Raw genomic sequence first — 18,561 nt, 5'->3', positions numbered from 1 at the left:
TTGTACAATATCTCCTTGTAGCTTATTTAATACCTAATAGTTTGTCCCTCTTAACTCCCTCCCCCTAAATCGCCCCCTCTTCCCTCTGCCCACTGGTAACCACTAGTTTCTTCTCAATATCTGTGAGTCTGCTTCTTTTTTGTTATATTCACTAGTTTGTTGTATTTTTTAGATTCCACACTAAGTGATGTCATCCATTACGTGTCTTTCTCTGACTTATTTTACGGCTTTAAGACACTGTTTCCCACACTCCCCAGGTCTCTCCCTTGGAGTTTTGGATTCTGTGGGTCTGAGATGGGGCCAGGAATCTACAGATTTGCCAGATACCTTGGGTGACTGTTCTGGTCAGAAAGGCTGGGAACACTGGTTTATGAGCGCTTCTCACTGGGTGTTCAAGCCCCTGCATGAGAACATACCTAGGATGCTTCAAAAACGCAGATTCCTAGACTCTGCATCGGAATGCTGAATTGGACCACAAACTTCCCAGGTGATTCTGACGCATTCTGCCATTGGAGAACCACTGACCTGAGTAAACAAGCACAGACTTTAATAAAATACCAAAGCATGTGCAGGAACCCACCTGGGCTTGGTTTGTGCCTGTCATCTTACCTGGTGGGTTCCAGGAGTCACCTTGCTCATGGCAGCGACTAGAGGAGGAAGGATAAATTAAATATTAGCTCTAGGACACCTCCGGAACCTGCAACTCTTTTACAACAAATCCTCCACCCTCATCCAGCTTAATAAAGTGAAACTGTGTCTGTCACAGATGGTGCAAAATTGGGGCTAATACAGAAACCACTGGTATTTGCTCCCTCCCTTTTAAAGAAAGTTCTAAAGCATGTGGTTGTACATTGTTTGGACCCGCACTGACCAACAGAGCTAGACTGTGAGCCAGAAATTAGTGCTGTGCCTTTAAATGTTCTAGTAGCCCCATCAAGAAGGTAAAACGAAACAGGTGAAATTCATTTTAATACAGTTGAACTCCATATATCCAAACTATTATCATTTCAACATATAATCAACATAAAAATGACTCGTGAGATACTGTACATCCTTTTTTTCATAGTATCTCTTCGGACTCGTGTATTTTACACTTAAAGCTCATCTCCTTTTGGACCAGCCACAGTGCAGATGCTCTGCGGTCACAGGTGCCCGTCGCTGGTGGCCTCTGTGCTGGACGGTGTGGCTGGGGCCCAGCATTCGCTCCCCTGCCGGTGCACCTTCTGTGCTGTGATGGGTGCAGATGGAGGAGGCTCAGAGGCAAAGCATCAGGACACAGAGACGCGCAGGACGGTCCCTGTGTGAATAATTAGATTTACTGGCATTTCTGCCTGCCCTTTCTCCACCTCCTGAAGGAGGCTCTCTGCGGCCCACTCCCTCCCACCCAACTCCCACACTCCCCGCCCCTCATGCTTGGAAATGGCCACCGTGACTGCAGCAGAGCTTCCTTGGAGACTCGAAGGACGTTAATCAGTTTCGCAGCTGGAGGCAAAGTGATCTAGTGCAGCAATTCTTCCATTAAGGGGCTTTCTCTTGGCCTTTCCATTAGGGAAGGACTTTTGCATAAAGTGAAATGTGCTTTGTCTCCACCAGGGCAGACAAAGGATGAAATTAAAAGAGCAATAACCTTGCTACCAGCTGGGCTACCAGGAGGGCAGCAGGGGAAGCAATTCTCTCTCCACCTCCATCTTGCTCATGGCTCTGAGAAGTGGCATCACCTTGCAGTCTTCCTGAGAGTAGAGTGATCAGCAGATGACTGTCAGTCCCACTGGATGGAAGTTTTCAGGTCCCCTGAGCAGCCCCCTATTTCCTGGCGAGGGAAGGATCTGAGGCCCTCGCCTGGGCCAGGTAATGCCAGTGAAAATCAAGGGATTCTGCTCATCGCCTTCCACCCACCCACCCACACCCCTACTATTCACTGCCCCCCAGGCATCTGCCTAACTCAGGAGTCTCCGCTGGAAGTCTTTACAAAACGCTTTATACTCCAGGTCCTCGTGAGAATGCTTGAGAAGGGAACAAGCAGTGCTATTTGAAAATTCCCACTCCAAATACACCACCACTGATGATGGTTCATACGTCGGGAGAGATACTTCCTCAAATAGAAGGGCATCATTGTTCTTAAGATTAGTGACGCCTGAATCAAAGAACAGGACCCAGGCTGATCACGGAAGAAGACTGACAGAATACAGGAAGATCTGCAGCTTCCTCAGTAAAGGATTGCATCCTTTACATATCTATAGCATGTTGCATTTATACATGTGGCTCTTCTTAAAAACAAATATTTGTCTATAACCCACCTAGCTCACCCTCATGATAATAACACACACAAGCAGAGCACAGTTGAGTTAAGGGCTTGCAGTAGGTTTTTTTATGGTAGCTGTTTTTTTCCTCCTAGGCGCCCTTCCCTCCCACTCCCGTCCCCCACCTCCCACCTCTGAGCTGCTTTGGGGTGGAATAGGGGGAAAAGAGAGGAATTGAGGCTTTTATAAAACATTCAGCTTACACTGAAAAATAATAGGACCGTGGCGTCATCTTTATAACTTGCCCTGGCCCAGTAGAGAGATGCTGCCTGTCTGGGCCCTCTGGGTGGGCTTGGGGGCATGTTCTCAGTGGCTGGTAGGGTCATTGGCACTCCCCGGACTTGGGAGGAATAAAGGTCCTGCTTCCCCCTGGAAACTTGGCCCCTGGAAATTGACTGCTCTCTTCCTACGAGCTGGGAGGCTGAATTCTTGTCGCTTGATTCCACTGCAGGCCCGAAAGCAACCGAGGGCTGCAAATCAGCACAGGTTGGATCATTATTCGCCCGTGACTCCAGCTGTAGCGGCGGGGGCGGGGGCGGGGGCGGGGGGGGGGTGCCGGCCCGGAGGTGGCGTGCCCTCCCCAGGGAGCCTGACATTTCAGGAAACTGGGCCAGCTCCCTCGCAGCCTTTTTTCTCTCCGCACCGGTGGCACAATAAAGGATGAATGGGGCAGGAAGCCTGCTCATCGTTCTCCACCCCGAAGCTCTGTGTCCGTGAGCAAAACATTGCCGCCAAGGGGCTGCAAAGAGAGAAACCTGGGGTGACGGTAAAGGAATATTCCCTGCGGGGACGCTCGAGAGCTTGTCTGACAAGCATTTGTTCACAGAATTGATCTGATTACTCAGGACTTTTCTTAGCCAGTATTGGAGCAGAGAGGGGCTGCCGTTGCTTTTCATCCTATTTAATTTCTGTTTTCCAAGAACGAATATCAAGGGAGCAGCTTTGATTAAACAAGCCTTTAAAAAGGGAAGAGAATGCCAGGTTTTACAGAAAGCTTTGCTGAGTCGCTGGCAAATGGCCACATGACATAATATTTTTAGTCTATGGATATTATCTCCTTTCTAAGTACCAAACTGCTATTCCCATTAACAGAAGCTCGTAGGTTCAGGGATAAAGGAAATTAGCCTGGCTCTAAAAGAAAAAAAAATCGGGATTCCAGGAAATCAGCCTCTTAATAAAAATTTAAAAGAAATTCCCCGTGTTCTAATCCTACAGCTCTCTCCCCTTTCTGTCTGCTGCTGTTGCTTTTTTCTTGCTTGCTGAGCCTGGAGGACGATTTCATACCCAAGTCCAGCATTACCAAATTGAAACAGACTTTTTATAAAGGTTGGCAACGTTTTTGTTGTTGTTGCCTTTTTAAGATCCTTTAAGGTGGGAATGGGGGTCTCAGATGGGAAACACGCGAGAAGAAAGCCCCAATATTGAACATTTAACAAATATTTATTGAGCACCTAGTATGTGTTAGGCATAGGGATAGAGCAGTGAATAAAATGAAGCCCCTTCCCTCATGGATCTCACATTCTAACTGGACAGTAGTAGTTAACATACATGGACAGCTTCCCTCTGCTAGGCACTGTTCTAGAACTTTACGTGATCTCCCCATGGGGCATGCCTTATTATTATTCCTCTTTGTTGCACAAGCTCTCATAAAAGGGTAGAACCAGGATTCAGATTCAGCAGTCTGGCTCCAGCCTGGATCCAGAGCCACTTCACGACTCAACTGCCCCAATGTGTGACTCATGTTCCGGATGGGTCTAAGAGGCTGCCTTCTCTGTTGCCCTAATATCCTATATTTATCCCTTGTGGAGCACCTGTCCCACATCTTCTCTGTATCTTCCTTTGATTGACCATCATCTTTGGCAGAGCAGGGCTGTCTGTCATCTCCATATCCCAAGACCTTGCACTGTTTGGGAAACAACCAGCTCCTATCTCCTATCTCCTAGAGCATTTTAAAACACATGTGGAAAGGCATCCCGATTCAGGTGCATATAGTAAATGCCTTGCCGGGGTCTCTGAACTCTGCCATTCCAGCACATCCAGCTTGAGCCTCTGACATGTGGATATGTGAGGATTCTCTGCAGGAAAGGCTCTGCTCACAGAGCCAGGACAGCTCCACGCGCTGCCAGCTGCAGGCCCGGGCAGTGAGCTGGAGAGTTGGTGGGGGGCTTGGGATTTAAACATCACACCTCTGAGTGCTGTCAAGGTGCTTATACAATTTGGAGGGCGGGGTAGCTGGGAGAAGGGCACTTCTTGGCATTGGCCAAATATTTCCTCTTAAAAATGGGTTGGAAGCACCTAAGTAACCAGCAAGAAAGACTTAGTAAAATAAGCCCTTACAGTAGAAGGCCATATCATCATTAACCAACCAGTCTATAAAATGAGACAAGAATATGGGCCAATGCTCAAGCTATAAATAAAAAGAACAAAATATTATAATTGTGGTTAGAACATCATCTCAATTTTTTGGAGGGCGTATGTTTGTATAGAAAAGAACAGAAGACTTCATGAAAACGATGAGATTTTACAGGTGATTAATATTTTCTTTTTTAGACTTTTTGGTCCCAGTTTTTTGGTTAAAAATATGTTCATTACAATTAGAAAAATGTTATTAAATAATAAACGGACAGTAAACACTTTAAAAAATCGTTTAAAAATCTTTCATTGGCCCCAAAGGAGAGCTTTCATCTATTTTCTGTGCATTCTCTCTCCTCTACGGGGAGCTCAGCTGCGATCACAACACAGCAAATCACTGGGTTGGAAAGCTCGGCTGACGTTTCCTTTGATTCTAGACTTCAGGGGCTGTGGCTCTGGTTGCATAACCTCCACTTATGATCTGATCCAGAGATCATCCCTCACCCTAGTGGGAAATAATGAAACCTTCTGCCCTTAAAGCCCTTTGGAACAGATGGCTATAAATACGTAAGCCTCACGTGTTGCCGCGCAGCCCTTCACGTTTTCCAGTGTGCCTTCCGATTTAATCCTTACCATAATGCGGACGAGCTGTTGGTGGACTCAGCCCTAAGTTACAGGCAAGGAAGGGACTTGTCCCAGGTCCTGAGGTGAGAACCAGAGCTTGGACTCAGCTCTTCTGATCCAGGGTCTTCCCCTGCTTCTTGACTCCACGATGGGAGCAAGGAAGCTATTCTGACAAGCGCCCGTGGACGGACAGGGGTGGGCCTCCTATGGGCTGGCCCTCAGTGGGATGTGCAAAGAAGCCTGTGTCCTTATCAGAGCAACTGGTGCTGGGCAAGGGGTCCTCAAGACAGCTGGGCTGAGCACTGGGAACCAAGGAGGACAGACCCTCAACTCCCCAGGATGTGCAAAGGCTTGACCAGAGGCCATAGCCCTGAGATGGGATGTTAAAAAACGCGTCTACATCCCAAACCAGCTTCCAACTTGGACTCTAGTACCTGCTAAGGTTCATTCTCTCTAACGCTTGTCTCTTTCCTTTTCCCTGCCATCATTGTAATGAATGATGCTTTGTGAACATTTTCACACCGCACCGTATCCTGAGTTCTTTTAAGGAAAGAGACCAGATCGTATTTGCTTTAGTACTGTCCTATTTCCTAATGCATGGGAGCTGTGTTGAAAGAGTGTTGGTTAAAGCCAAGACACCAAATCAAAGCCAGAAGTTGTCCTGGGAAGCAGAAGTGAGAATACAGTGATGGGGATAAGTATGCTGGACTCAGAAGCAGGGAGCTGTTTATGTGTATTTTCTGTAATTGAAGCAGGATCCAGTGACCAGCTTCTCAGGGTGTAGCCGATCAGGGTCAGAGGCTCAGACCAACTGATCCAGAGCCTTCTTGAATCAAGAACCATTAAGCCTGAGAACTGCCCATTTGGGCCTCATCCTGATACATCAAAAATGTTGCGCGAGGGTTTCCCTGGTAGCGCAGTGGTTGAGAATCTGCCTGCCAATGCAGGGGACACGGGTTCGAGCCCTGGTCTGGGAAGATCCCACATGCCGCGGAGCAACTAGGCCCGTGAGCCACAACTACTGAGCCTGTGTGTCTGGAGCTTGTGCTCCACAACAAGAGAGGCTGCGACAGTGAGAGGCCCGCGCACCGCGATGAAGAGTGGCCCCCGCTCGCCGCAACTAGAGAAAGCCCACACACAGAAACGAAGACCCAACACAGCCATAAATAAATAAATAAATAAATAGCGTGCCCTTTAAAAAAAAAAAAAGAAAAAGTTGCACGGGCCAAGAATATAAAATGGGAAGTGAACAAACTCATCTCTTGGGGAAAGCTACGTAGGTGTGCTCAGTAATATTTTTTTCCTTGTTTTTTAGTATTTCCTGATTTCCCCTTCAAAGAGTTTCAGAATGTCTGCTAATGGGACCCTCTTCTCCACAACAGAATTTGACTTTGAAGCAGGACACAGCAGGTAGCCTTTGCCAATGACTTTGCTTGAAGTACCTTTTATCTGAGTGTCTAAGGAACAGGCCTAGTGCAGACTGAGGGCAGCTGCGGAGGCCCTGAGTGGTCTGTTGCCTTGCTGCTAGGTTCAGAGGGTAGTGAGCTCCAAAGAGGGATCAGGAGTAAGGCCATTATCTGAAGGCCTCCTTCCCACCCAAAATCTACATCTCTGGATCACAAGATCGAAGGTGTGGGAGGGGGCCCCTGAAGCATCCGGAGGACTGCCTCAGATGCCCTTCTGGCTCTGGAGAGGCAGCTGTCAGAGCTGTTCGCTGACATCAGAGCAGAATGGTGGAGGTGAGCAGGCCTCTGGGGAAAGAGATGAGGAGTAGCCAGGGCTTGAGGGTGAAATCACACAGGCCTTGGGGTCCACACAGGTTTGGCTCTGGGATCTGCAGCAGGTGTGAGAAGCAGGGCTAGTTATCTAATCCATGGCAGCCTCAGTTTCCTTACGTGGGTGGATGAGGCACTTTGCCAAGATAACGGGAGCGAGGATGGAGAAAGGGTGTGCAACGTGGCGGGCGGGAGAAGGCAGCCGTCAGTAATAACTATAGGATGAGAAATGGAGGGGTGGGGTTTTAGAGATGAGGAAAGAAGGGTAGACCTAGCAGATCTGACTCTGCAGGGGGATATGGAGGGGGGTGGCCAGAAAGGGGACGGACACTTTCCTCCCTCCCTCCCCCTACCCCATTTGCAGTCATGTCAGCAAAGCTTGACTCCCTGACTTGGGCTGTTTCCTGACAGGTACCATCTCATCGTGGAAGTGAGAGATAGCCAAGGGCTCAGAGCCTCCATGGAGCTACAGGTGAACATTGTGAATATCAATGATGAGCTCCCTCGCTTTACCAGGTAGGCCTGAGGGCTTGGGAGGGGGTCTCCGTGGGCCGGGGGGTACCATGTCTCTTAAGTGGCTGAGCTACCTCAGACACACTTCATGCAAGGCAGAGGGCTGCCCTTTGTTCTGGCCTGGAGGAGAGGTAAGAGGCTCATTTACCTGGACCTCCAGACTTAACATCTTCCACCTCTGTTCCCCCCGTCTCCACACCCCACAGACGTGTGCACCATGGGATTCTGGGTATGGTGGGGAAGGGGTGGAGGCCAGACACCACGCCCCTGGTGCAAGGCTTGCCACTGGGCACATGCAGAAGGCAGAAGGCGGGTACTCGTAGGATAGGAGGCTCACCACTAATAACGGCAGAATCCTAGAGCACGTCATCAGTCCAGGCTCCATAAAGCCCACTGTCAGGAGGTCATCCTCTCCGACTGAGGAAAGGGCTGTCTCGATGGTGCCTAAGGGGCCTGCCCACTGCTGGGTGCTCTAAGTTTCCTCCTGTTGTGGTGGATTCAGAAAGGAGATCTGCCTTGTCTGGCAGCTCCTCCATCCAACAGATGTGAGGAAGGTAAGTGAATCTGGTAGAGGCAGCCTGTGGGAATGTGCCCGGCACCAGCCCAAGCACAAAGGCGAGACCAGAGCCTGTCACAGACAAGGATTTAGGAGGGGGAGATGGGATTCTGAGCTGGCATGTGACCCTGCAAACAGCCTGGTTACTGGTTACAAGACTCCACCCCCCACCGTACCCCACAGTTGCTGAGCCAGGCTCAGGAACCAGCCACAAGAAAACTGGCAAACTCCCCTGCCTGGGTTCACTGTATTCATGGAATACATTCAGCTCGGGAGACTCCACCAACGAAAAGCCACTGGGCCCCAGACCTATGTAGAATGCTTGCAAAAGTATTCCGAGATTGAGGTATTAAAGCAACTCCACTCACAGGCTAACCAAGTGCCTTTTGGCAAAACACACCACAATTGTGAAACTTCTGGACGTTATCACAGTCTACAGCCCAGTTGCTGAGTGTCAACATGGAGGGAGCAGCAGCAGAGGCACTCCCACAAAATGCTTGTTGTCAGGTTAAGCTCAGCAGGACGGTGCAGTGCATTTCTGCTGACGGGCTCTTCCAGGAACACAGTACAGGCAGTTTATAAATAATTGTGACATCCCAGCCTGGATTCGGACTCAAGTATTGGCCAACACAGCAATGCGGATTCATCAGTGATCCCCCAGAGGAAGGCGATGGTGGTGGGGCTAGAGCTGACACGTTCTGCGATGCCCTCTCCACACCCCCAGTCTGTGAGGTGGGAAAGCAGACTAATGGGTCTGCAAAGGGGAAAATAATCAGTTCGCCCAAGGGGCAGAACGTGTAGGCCATCTGGTTTGGACTACATCTTCCAAAATAAAGCAATTGGCCTTAGCAGAAAGGGAACATGACCCTGGCTGTTTATTGGGGTCCCCCAGAGATTGCTCTGGAACTCTGGTTCTCATTTTTGGCTTGAGAGATGAACCTCCATCCCAGACAAGGAAGCATGACCTCTGTGACTGTCTAACCATTTTTAAAAAAAACAGTCGACTTAATTTCAAACAGTGTTCCCTGGATGTTGGTAAGGATGGGTCTGGGAGAGCCTGTGATCTAGAAGGATGTGAGGCAGGATTTGGGGCAGGATGGCTGCCCTACTTTGCCAGGGCTGCTCAATTAGAGCCAAGCTAGTCCCTCAGCCATCCTCACTTTCAACAAGTTTGCTCAGTTTCAAACTAGGTACTAACTTTGAGGGTTTCCTGGTTCCCTTGAACGATCATCCTTCTTTTCTCCCAAATCAGTGCTAGGACTAACCATAAGTTATTTAATTCAGGATGAACAAAATTAAATCCTCAAATGGACTCAAGTAGACTGAGTTTGAGTGTGAAGTTAGAAATGCAAAATGTGGAAACAACTCTTCTATCTCTACTATTTGTTAAGGTCCTGCAATGAAATACAACCAAAGCAAGTACTATTTCTGCTGTTGAAAATGCCTCACCATTTTTCTCCTGGGTGGTGACAAATGCTGAACGTTTCATGTTCTCGTGATGTGCACTCCAGGATGCTGCCATTATGAAAGTCGGGCAGTTTATTATAAGAGTACCCGACTTACATTCACCCTCTACCTCGCAAACAGTGCTCACTATTCTTGCAAAGAACTTTGTTTTAGAGTCAGGCAGGTGGGTCTTTCTCCCCTTCTGCCCATTTCTTTTGCATTCATTCACAGTCCTTTTCAACCTGGCGCGAGGCAGTGTAGACACACTTTATGGACTTACAGAAGCCATCCCAGGTCATCCTGGATTCACACCCTTTCCCCTGAGTGTGGCCCTGGGTCCAGGCTCTGGTGAGCCAGTGTCAAGGGGAGAAGAGTGTGGGAATTAGTGATATCAGAGCTTTTCCCTGTCGGGGGGGCTGCAGGGGTCCTGGCTTCACCGCATTTGAACAGATTTCTACTGTGGTTTGAGGATAACACTTCTAAGTTAAGTGATATTTTATACATACTTGGGTCTTGGATCCCCAAACCAAATAAACCACAGATTTTATCTTCTGCCAGGCTCAATATCAAGTCAGCCAAGGACAGGATGTTGTACCCGGGGAGTTGTGTCTTCACCAACAGCCTGATCAGTCCTCTTCACGAGGACCTGATTTCCCGGAGCGCCCAGTGTGGACTGGAGGAGCCCGCAGATGAGGGTCCTAAACAGCTGCACTCCTGACGTTTGCAGCGGGATACTTCCTGCGGTGGGGCTGTCCTGGGCATCGTAGCTGTTTAGCAGCATCCCTGGCCTCGACTCACTACACGCCGATAGCAGCCTGCTCCTCTAGTTGTGACAAACAACCTAATCATCTGCAGCTGAGAACCACTGTCTTAGAGGGAAGAAGGAGGGTGGGAGGGAGGGAATTTCTCTCCCAAGGTGTCCTCTGTCTGTCCTATGAGAGGCTGGGAGCCTCTGGCTGTCACCTCTGGTGACTCCTCATAATAGTCCTTCTCAAACTTTAAAGTGCTACCCTGCCCCCGACCCCGCACATCTGGTGAAACTCTGGCTCCTGATTCAGTGGTCTGGAGTGGCCGGAGGACCCAGCATGCTCAGGAAGGCAGTTAGGAAGGCGGGGACAACCCCTGGGGTAGCAAAGGCGAGGCTGTGAAGGTCGCACAGTGTCTTAGTGATCTCTGTTGGAAATTAACGGAAGCCCCTCAATGCAGCCAAAGGAAAAAATCCAATACGTGAGAAAAAGGGTCTCTCACACAGTGGAATAAGGGCTTAGTCCAGCCTGGGGAGCCAGGGCTGTCCCCCTCTCTCCTCTGGCTCTGCTTTTGGTTCCTGCCACCCCGCCTCCTCGGCTGCCTCCCACTTTGTCCATCCCTGGACCCACTGGTGGGCGGCACAGATTCCCTGACAACGGTGTGTGCCAGGTAAGTAAATGGACAAACGGCAGCTTCTGTGGGACCCCTGGTAGTGAGAGGTCCAGAGCACTGAGGTGGCTTCTTGGCCTGAACAAGATTACTGTCCCCCATCAATGGAGCGAGCCTACAGGAGGTCGCCCCAGGGGTGGGGGCCGGCCCAGGATCCCGAGAGCAGCCTGGCTGGGCAGGCCCTGGTTCCAGCTGTTCTCAGCCTGCCTCTGACTCCCCTGGAGGTCCCCGCCCCTTTCTCCTCCCTCTGGCCCTACAGATGATGGGACAGAACCGCAGAGACCTGAGCTCATGAAATGAACGCAATCCTTTAGATCTGAGGTAGAGTATTCATTCCCCTCTTAAAGACGATCCCACATGGGAAAACCCAAATTTAGGAAACTGGTAAATTAAAGATGACTATTTGTCCCACTGAAGTGATTTTCCCTCCACAAAAGGACTTCCTGCAGTGTTATTTTAAACAATAAGCTTCCTTTGGTACATTCAAAATTATTCAATTTACGCAGGTTGTGCAGTTAAAACCTCAAACATATCTGTCTGGTTTCGGGCCTTTTCCAAGGCAGCAGAGGTCTGAGGAAGGTGCGTAAGTTAGCAGTTTGGGCTTACTTTGTAAGAAGTCATCCTTGGAGGGCAGCACGCTGACCTTAGCTTCTGCCAGTGGGGCTCATTTCTCCCTTCAGAGAGCTGACCTCACGGTTAACGCAACTTGGAAAGGCATACACGTTCTGTGTGTAAATTCTGCCTCCTCAGAACAAAAAAAAAAGCGGGGGGGGGAGAAATAAAAAGTGAGCAGAGGCCCTGGGATAGAGAAGGTTCACAATGTAATCAGCTTCTGGGGGCAGCCATGGTGTGGGCATCAGGAAGTTATAATTTTGGATATTGTGTCCAGAGGGATTTTTAAAAGAATTCAGGAAAATTCTGCACACGAACTGGGAGAAGAGAAGACAGCTGGACAGGCCGACTATCCTTATTTTAAAAGATGTTAATGCCAAGGCTGACCTGAAATGGCATCAGGCCTGCGTGGAGTCAGGGACCGTGGCTGGTATAAATCGTTGCCATCGCAGCATGGCAACTTCTTTGCATCCACAGGGATGTGATCTGTGGCGACACAAAAGCCAGTCACCCCTCCTTTCAGCTGCTGAGCTCTCCCTCCCCAACACATTGATGCAACTCCAACAGCTCTGCGCTATATTTAGCACGAACTAAAATACCCACCTCCCAGACTCCACCCTCCTGTGCCCCTGAAATGAGCTGTGTCTGCTGTATTTCTGTTCCAGCCCAACGCACGTGTACATGATTCCCGAGGAGCTGGGTCCAGGAGCAATTGTGGCCAATATCACAGCTGAGGACCCTGATGATAAAGGTTTTACCAGCTTCCTCTTCTACAGCATCACTACTGTCAACAGCTATTTCATGATCAATCAGTGTAAGTCACACACACACACACACACACACACACACACACACACACATCCTTATGTGCATCCTTTAATTCAGCCATTTGGATTGTTTTACAAATATTTTCTCTGTCTTCTGGTCTGGGGCATGCCTTTCCGTCTAGACTATCGTAAGTTATCGGGGTAACAGCTGTATTTTTTCTTTTGGCTGCACCTCATGGCTTTGGAGATCTTAGTTCCCTGACCAGGGATTGAACCCAGGCCCTGGCAGTGAAAGCATGGACTCCTAACCACTGGACCACCAGGGAATTTCCTGTAATAGGTGCATTAAAAGCAGCTGGCATAAGGTTTGGGGACATTGAACAGGGCCCTGTGTCGACAGCTGTATCATCAGCTGTATCACCACTCCACCTTTGAGGCAGGTGGCCATCTAAGGATGGATGAGTTCACTATCCTGAGGGTACCTTGAAGTCTCCTGAACAGAGGATTCAGACCAGCACTGTCCAGAAGAAATACAGTGGAAGCCACACATGTAATTTTAAAGTGGCCACAAAAAGTAGAAACAGGTGAAATTAATCTTAACAAGGCATTTTATTTAGCCCAATATATCCAAAATATTATCACTTTAACTTGTAATCAAGATTTTAAAGTTACTCATGAGATATTAATTCTTTGAAATCCGTTGTGTGTTATACTTACTGCATCTCAATTTGGCCTAGCCACATTTCAAGAGCTAAAGAGCCACGTGTGGCTAGTGGTTACCATATTGGATTGCGTCAATCTATTGATACATCCATCTGCTGGATTCCTGGGAGATTTTCCCATCTAAGTATCTTGGTGCAGAGAAGGAGAGTTTCTCCCTCTTAATGACCATCTTTTAGTCCATACCAGGCAGGATGCTGCATGATCCACATGCATTCTATCTTAAGTACCCAGCAGAACAACCCAATGAACTACCATAATCCACATTTTACAGATGAGGAAACTGAGGCTTGGAGAGAAACTCGGACAGGTTAAGTGACTCATCCAAGGTCTCACAGCTTGTAGGTTGTGAAGCAGCGATACAAATCAAAGCTGCCCGACTCCAAAGGCTGCGCTCTTCCCTACTCCTAGACTATACACCTCATAAATCCCTGTCACATCACCCAAAAGGACTTAACTTTACATAATGATTTTGTGGAGGCCAGCACTGGACAATCCCAAAAAGACAATGTGTTACTCGTCCCATAGGCTTTAGGGCAAAGTTTACCTGTGCCCAGGAGAGGTGGGCAAAGGCGGTGCTGTCTGTCATTGAGGACCTCACTCCAGTGATCATGGCAGGACGGACAACTGTGGTTTAGAATTCTGTTCATTCGAGTATTGCAAATTGAGCTTTTAACAAATACAGTGGGTTTTTTTGTAGTATATTCATTAAGACTCTTTGGTTGCAAGTAACAGAAACTAAGGCCAGCCAAACCAAGCAAGAGAAAAAAAAAGTAGGGGACACCTATCACCAGGATACTGCATATCTCATGAGAAAGAGTAAACAGTCAGGGCACAGGAAGGATGGGAAGCAGTGCTGCTCCAGTGACCTCAGCAGCTAGAGTTCTGGCATCTTATCTGTAGCTCCACTAGGAACCTGACTTGTGTCTCCCAGTTACAAATTCTCCAGAAAGAGAACTCAGGGGTTGGAGTCAGCTGTCTATCAGTCCAATGAATGACAGGCAAGGACAGCTGCCAGGGGGCCTAACCCTGAGGCATGAGGTGCAAAATTCTAGAAGGATCAGGCCAGACACCCCAGTCAATGTCCAAGACAGGAACTTACATGAGGTTTTTTTTTTTAATGTACTTGTATAAAGAATATTCTCTTTGTAAGCCAGTCCTCACATCAGAATGTTCTTTTCAAATGTACTCCAAGTCTCCACCTACCTTTGACTCTTCATTTCTCTCCAAAGAGCCATATTCTGACCTTTGCTTTCTAACAGTGACTGGGACCATCCAAGTGGCACGCAGGATAGACCGAGATGCAGGTGAATTAAGACAAAATCCCACCATATCTCTGGAGGTTCTGGTGAAGGATAGACCCTCTGGGGGTCAGGAGAATCGCAAGCAGATAACCTTCATTGTGGAAGACATTAATGACAACCCCTCGACATGTACCAAGTTCACCTTCAGGTATTTGCCTTCTGAGACACATGTGGGCATGTCACCTCTTTGGGGGTGCTTGGTTTTTCTGGTATAGTCTGGCAGGGACTGAAGGATTGTGGGCACCTGCGACACAGCTCAATAATATAAGTAGATTTGAACTGTCCCTTTAGGTGAGAGATTTTCCTTCCTCATCCTTTTTCTTCCCTCGCTTCCATTTTCTTTCCTCTTTGTAATCTCCCTTCTCCACTTTCTTACTCTGTTAAAAAATATTTTTATTTTGCTCTCTTCCAAGAAGAAGATATAACAATTATAAATATATATGCACCCAACATAGGAGCACCTCAATACATAAGGCAACTGCTAACAGCTATAAAAGAGGAAATCAACAGTAATACAATAATAGTGGGGGACTTTAACACCTCACTTACACCAATGAACAGATCATCCAAAATGAAAATAAATAAGGAACAGAAGCTTTAAATTACAAAATAGACCAGATAGATTTAATCGATACTTATAGGACATTCCATCCCAAAACAGAAGATTACACATTCTTCTCAAGTACGCACTGAACATTCTCCAGGATAGATCACATCTTGGGTCACAAAGCAAGCCACAGTAAATTTAAGAAAACTGAAATCATATCAAGTATCTTTTCTGACCACAACGCTATGAGATTAGAAATGAATTACAGGGAAAAACATGTAAAAAACACAAACACACGGAGGCTAAACAATATGTTACTAAATAACCAAGAGATCACTGAAGAAATCAAAGAGGAAATCAAAAAATACCTAGAGACAAATGACAATGAAAACACGACGATCCAAAACCTATGGGATGCAGCAAAAGCAGTTCTAAGGGGGAAGTTTATAGCTATACAAGCCTTCCTCAAGAAACAAGAAAAATCTCAAGTAAACAATCTAACCTTACACCTAAAGGAACTAGAGAAAGAAGAACAAACAAAACCCAAAGTTAGCAGAAGGAAAGAAATCATAAAGAGCAGAGCAGAAATAAATGAAATAAAAACAAAGATCAATAAAACTAAAAGCTGGTTCTTTGAGAAGATAAACAAAATTAATAAACTATTAGCCAGACTCATCAAGAAAAAGAGGGAGAGGACTCAAATCAATAAAATTAGATATGAAAAAGGAGAAGTTACAACAGACACCACAGAAATATAAAGCATCCTGAGAGACTACTACAAGCAACTCTATGCCAAAAAAATGGACAACCTGGAGGAAATGGACAAATTCCTAGAAAGGTATAACCTTCCAAGACTGAATCAGGAAGAAATAGAAAATATGAACAAACCAATCACAAGTAATGAAATTGAAACTGTGATTAAAAATCTTCCAGCAAACAAAAGTCCAGGACCAGATGGCTTCACAGGTGAATTCTATCAAACATTTAGAGAAGCACTAACACCCATCCTTCTCAAAATCTTCCAAAAAATTGCAGAGGAAGGAACACTCCCAAACTCATTCTATGAGGCCACCATCACCGTGATACCAAAAACAGACAAAGATACTACAAAAAAAGAAAATTACAGACCAGTATCACTGATGAATATAGATGCAAAAATCCTCAACAAAATACTAGCAAACAGAATCCAACAGCACATTAAAAGGATCATACACCATGATCAAGTGGGATTTATCCCAGGGATGCAAGGATTCTTCAATATACGTAAATCAATCAATGTGATAAACCATATTAACAAATTGAAGAATAAAAACCATATGATCATCTCAATAGATGCAGAAGCAGCTTCTGACAAAATTCAACACCCATTTATGATAAAAACTCTCCAGAAAGTGGGCATAGAGGGAACCTACCTCAACATAATAAAGGCCATATATGACAAACCCACAGCCAACATCATTCTCAATGGTGAATAACTGAAAGCATTTGCTCTAAGATCAGGAAAAAGACAAGGATGTCCACTCTCACCACTGTTATTCAGCCTAGTTTTAGAAGTCCTAGCCATGGCAATCAGAGAAGAAAAAGAAATAAAAGGAATACAAATTGGAAAAGAAGAAGTAAAACAGTCACTGTTTGCAGATGACATGATACTATACATAGAGAATCCTAAACATGCCACCAGAAAACTGCTAGAGCTAATCAATGAATTCGGTAAAGTTGCAGAATACAAAATTAATGCACAGAAATCTCTTGCATTCCTATACACTAATAATGAAAAATCTGAAAGAGAAATTAAGGAAACACTCCAATTTACCACTGCAACAAAAAGAATAAAATACCTAGGAATAAACCTACCTAAGGAGACAAAAGACCTGTATGCAGAAAACTATAAGACACTGATGAAAGAAATTAAAGATGATACCAACAGATGGAGAGATATACCATGTTCTTGGATTGGAAGAATCAATATTGTGAAAATGACTATACTACCCAAAGCAATCTACAGATTCAATGCAATCCCTATCAAATTACCAATGGCATTTTTTATGGAACTAGAACAAAAAAATCTTAAAATTTGTATGGAGACACACAGACCCCGAATAGCCAAAGCAGTCTTGAGAGAAAAAAATGGAGCTGGAGGAATCAGACTCCCTGACTTCAGACTATACTACAAAGCTACAGTAATCAAGACAATATGGTACTAGCACAAAAACAGAAACACAGATCAATGGAACAAGATAGAAAGCCCAGAGATAAACCCATGCACCTATGGTCAACTAATCTATGACAAAGGAGGCAAGGGTATACAATGGAGAAAAGACAGTCTCTTCAATAAGTGGTGCTGGGAAAACTGGACAGCTACATGTAAAAGAATGAAATTAGAACACTCCCTAACACCACACACAGAAATATAAACTCAAAATGGATTAGAGATCTAAATTTAAGACCGGACACTATAAAACTCTTAGAGGAAAACATAGGAAGAACACTCTTTGACATAAATCACAGCAAGATCTTTTTGGATCCACCTCCTAGAGTAATGGAAATAAAAACAAAAATAAACAAATGGGACCTAATGAAACTTAAAAGCTTTTGCACAGCATGGAAACTATAAACAAGACATAAAGACAACCCTCAGAATGGGAGAAAATATTTGCAAATGAATCAATGGACAAAGGATTAATCTCCAAAATATATAAATAGCTCATGCAGCTCAATATTAAAGAAACAAACAACCCAATCCAAAAATGGGCAGAAGACCTAAATAGACATTTCTCCAAAGAAGACATACAGATGGCCAAGAAGCACATGAAAAGCTGCTCAACATCACTAATCATTAGAGAAATGCAAATCAAAACTACAATGAGGTATCACCTCGCACCAGTTAGAATGGGCATCATCAGAAAATCTACAAACAACAAATGCTGGAGAGGGTGTGGAGAAAAGGGAACCCTCTTGCACTGTTGGTGGGAATGTAAATTGATACAGCCACTATGGAGAACAGTATGGAGGTGCCTTAGAAAACTAAAAATAGAATTACCATATGATCCAGCAATCCCACTACTGGGTATATACCCAGAGAAAACCATAATTCAAAGAGACACATGCACCCCAAAGTTCATTGCAGCACTATTTACAATAACCAGGTTATGGTAGCAACCTAAATGCCCATCGACAGACGAATGGATAAAGAAGATGTGGTACATATATACAATGGAATATTCCTCAGCCATAAAAAGGAATGAAATTGGGTCATTTGTTGAGACGTGGATGGATCTCGAGTCTGTTATACAGAGTGAAGTAGTCAGAAAGAGAAAAACAAATATCATATATTAATGCATATATGTGGAACCTAGAAAAATGGTACAGATGAACCAGTTTGCAGGGCAGAAATTGAGACACACATGTAGAGAACAATGGAATGGACACCAAGGGGGGAAAGTGGCTGGGTGGTGGTGGTGGTGGTGTGATGAGTTGGGCGATTGGGATTGACATGTATACACTGATGTGTATAAAATTGATGACTAATAAGAACCTGCTGTATAAAAAAATAAATTTAATTTAATTTAAAAATTAAAAAAAATAAATCAATGAAGTCCCTTGTGATTCTGGGTTAATATGACTTTTGG

The 18,561-nt window shown here is 45.8% G+C and overlaps 1 protein-coding gene across 1 annotated transcript in view; it reads left to right on the top strand.

Annotated features, from left to right (window-relative positions):
- The window catches only part of CDHR3 (cadherin related family member 3), a 60,103-nt gene that overhangs the window by 15,725 nt on the left and 25,817 nt on the right, over positions 1 to 18,561 (top strand). Inside the window, exons 5-8 of the mRNA XM_073810156.1 lie at positions 6,592 to 6,686; positions 7,463 to 7,567; positions 12,260 to 12,408; positions 14,344 to 14,533. Coding sequence (XP_073666257.1) covers positions 6,592 to 6,686; positions 7,463 to 7,567; positions 12,260 to 12,408; positions 14,344 to 14,533 — 539 coding nt within the window. The remainder of the gene's footprint in view (positions 1 to 6,591; positions 6,687 to 7,462; positions 7,568 to 12,259; positions 12,409 to 14,343; positions 14,534 to 18,561) is intronic.

The sequence above is a fragment of the Tursiops truncatus genome, chromosome 9 (genome assembly GCF_011762595.2).
Source record: "Tursiops truncatus isolate mTurTru1 chromosome 9, mTurTru1.mat.Y, whole genome shotgun sequence".
NCBI classification, from domain to species: domain Eukaryota; kingdom Metazoa; phylum Chordata; class Mammalia; order Artiodactyla; family Delphinidae; genus Tursiops; species Tursiops truncatus.
Note: the sequence above shows the minus strand (reverse complement) of the source record. Positions and strands in the feature narration are given on the sequence as shown.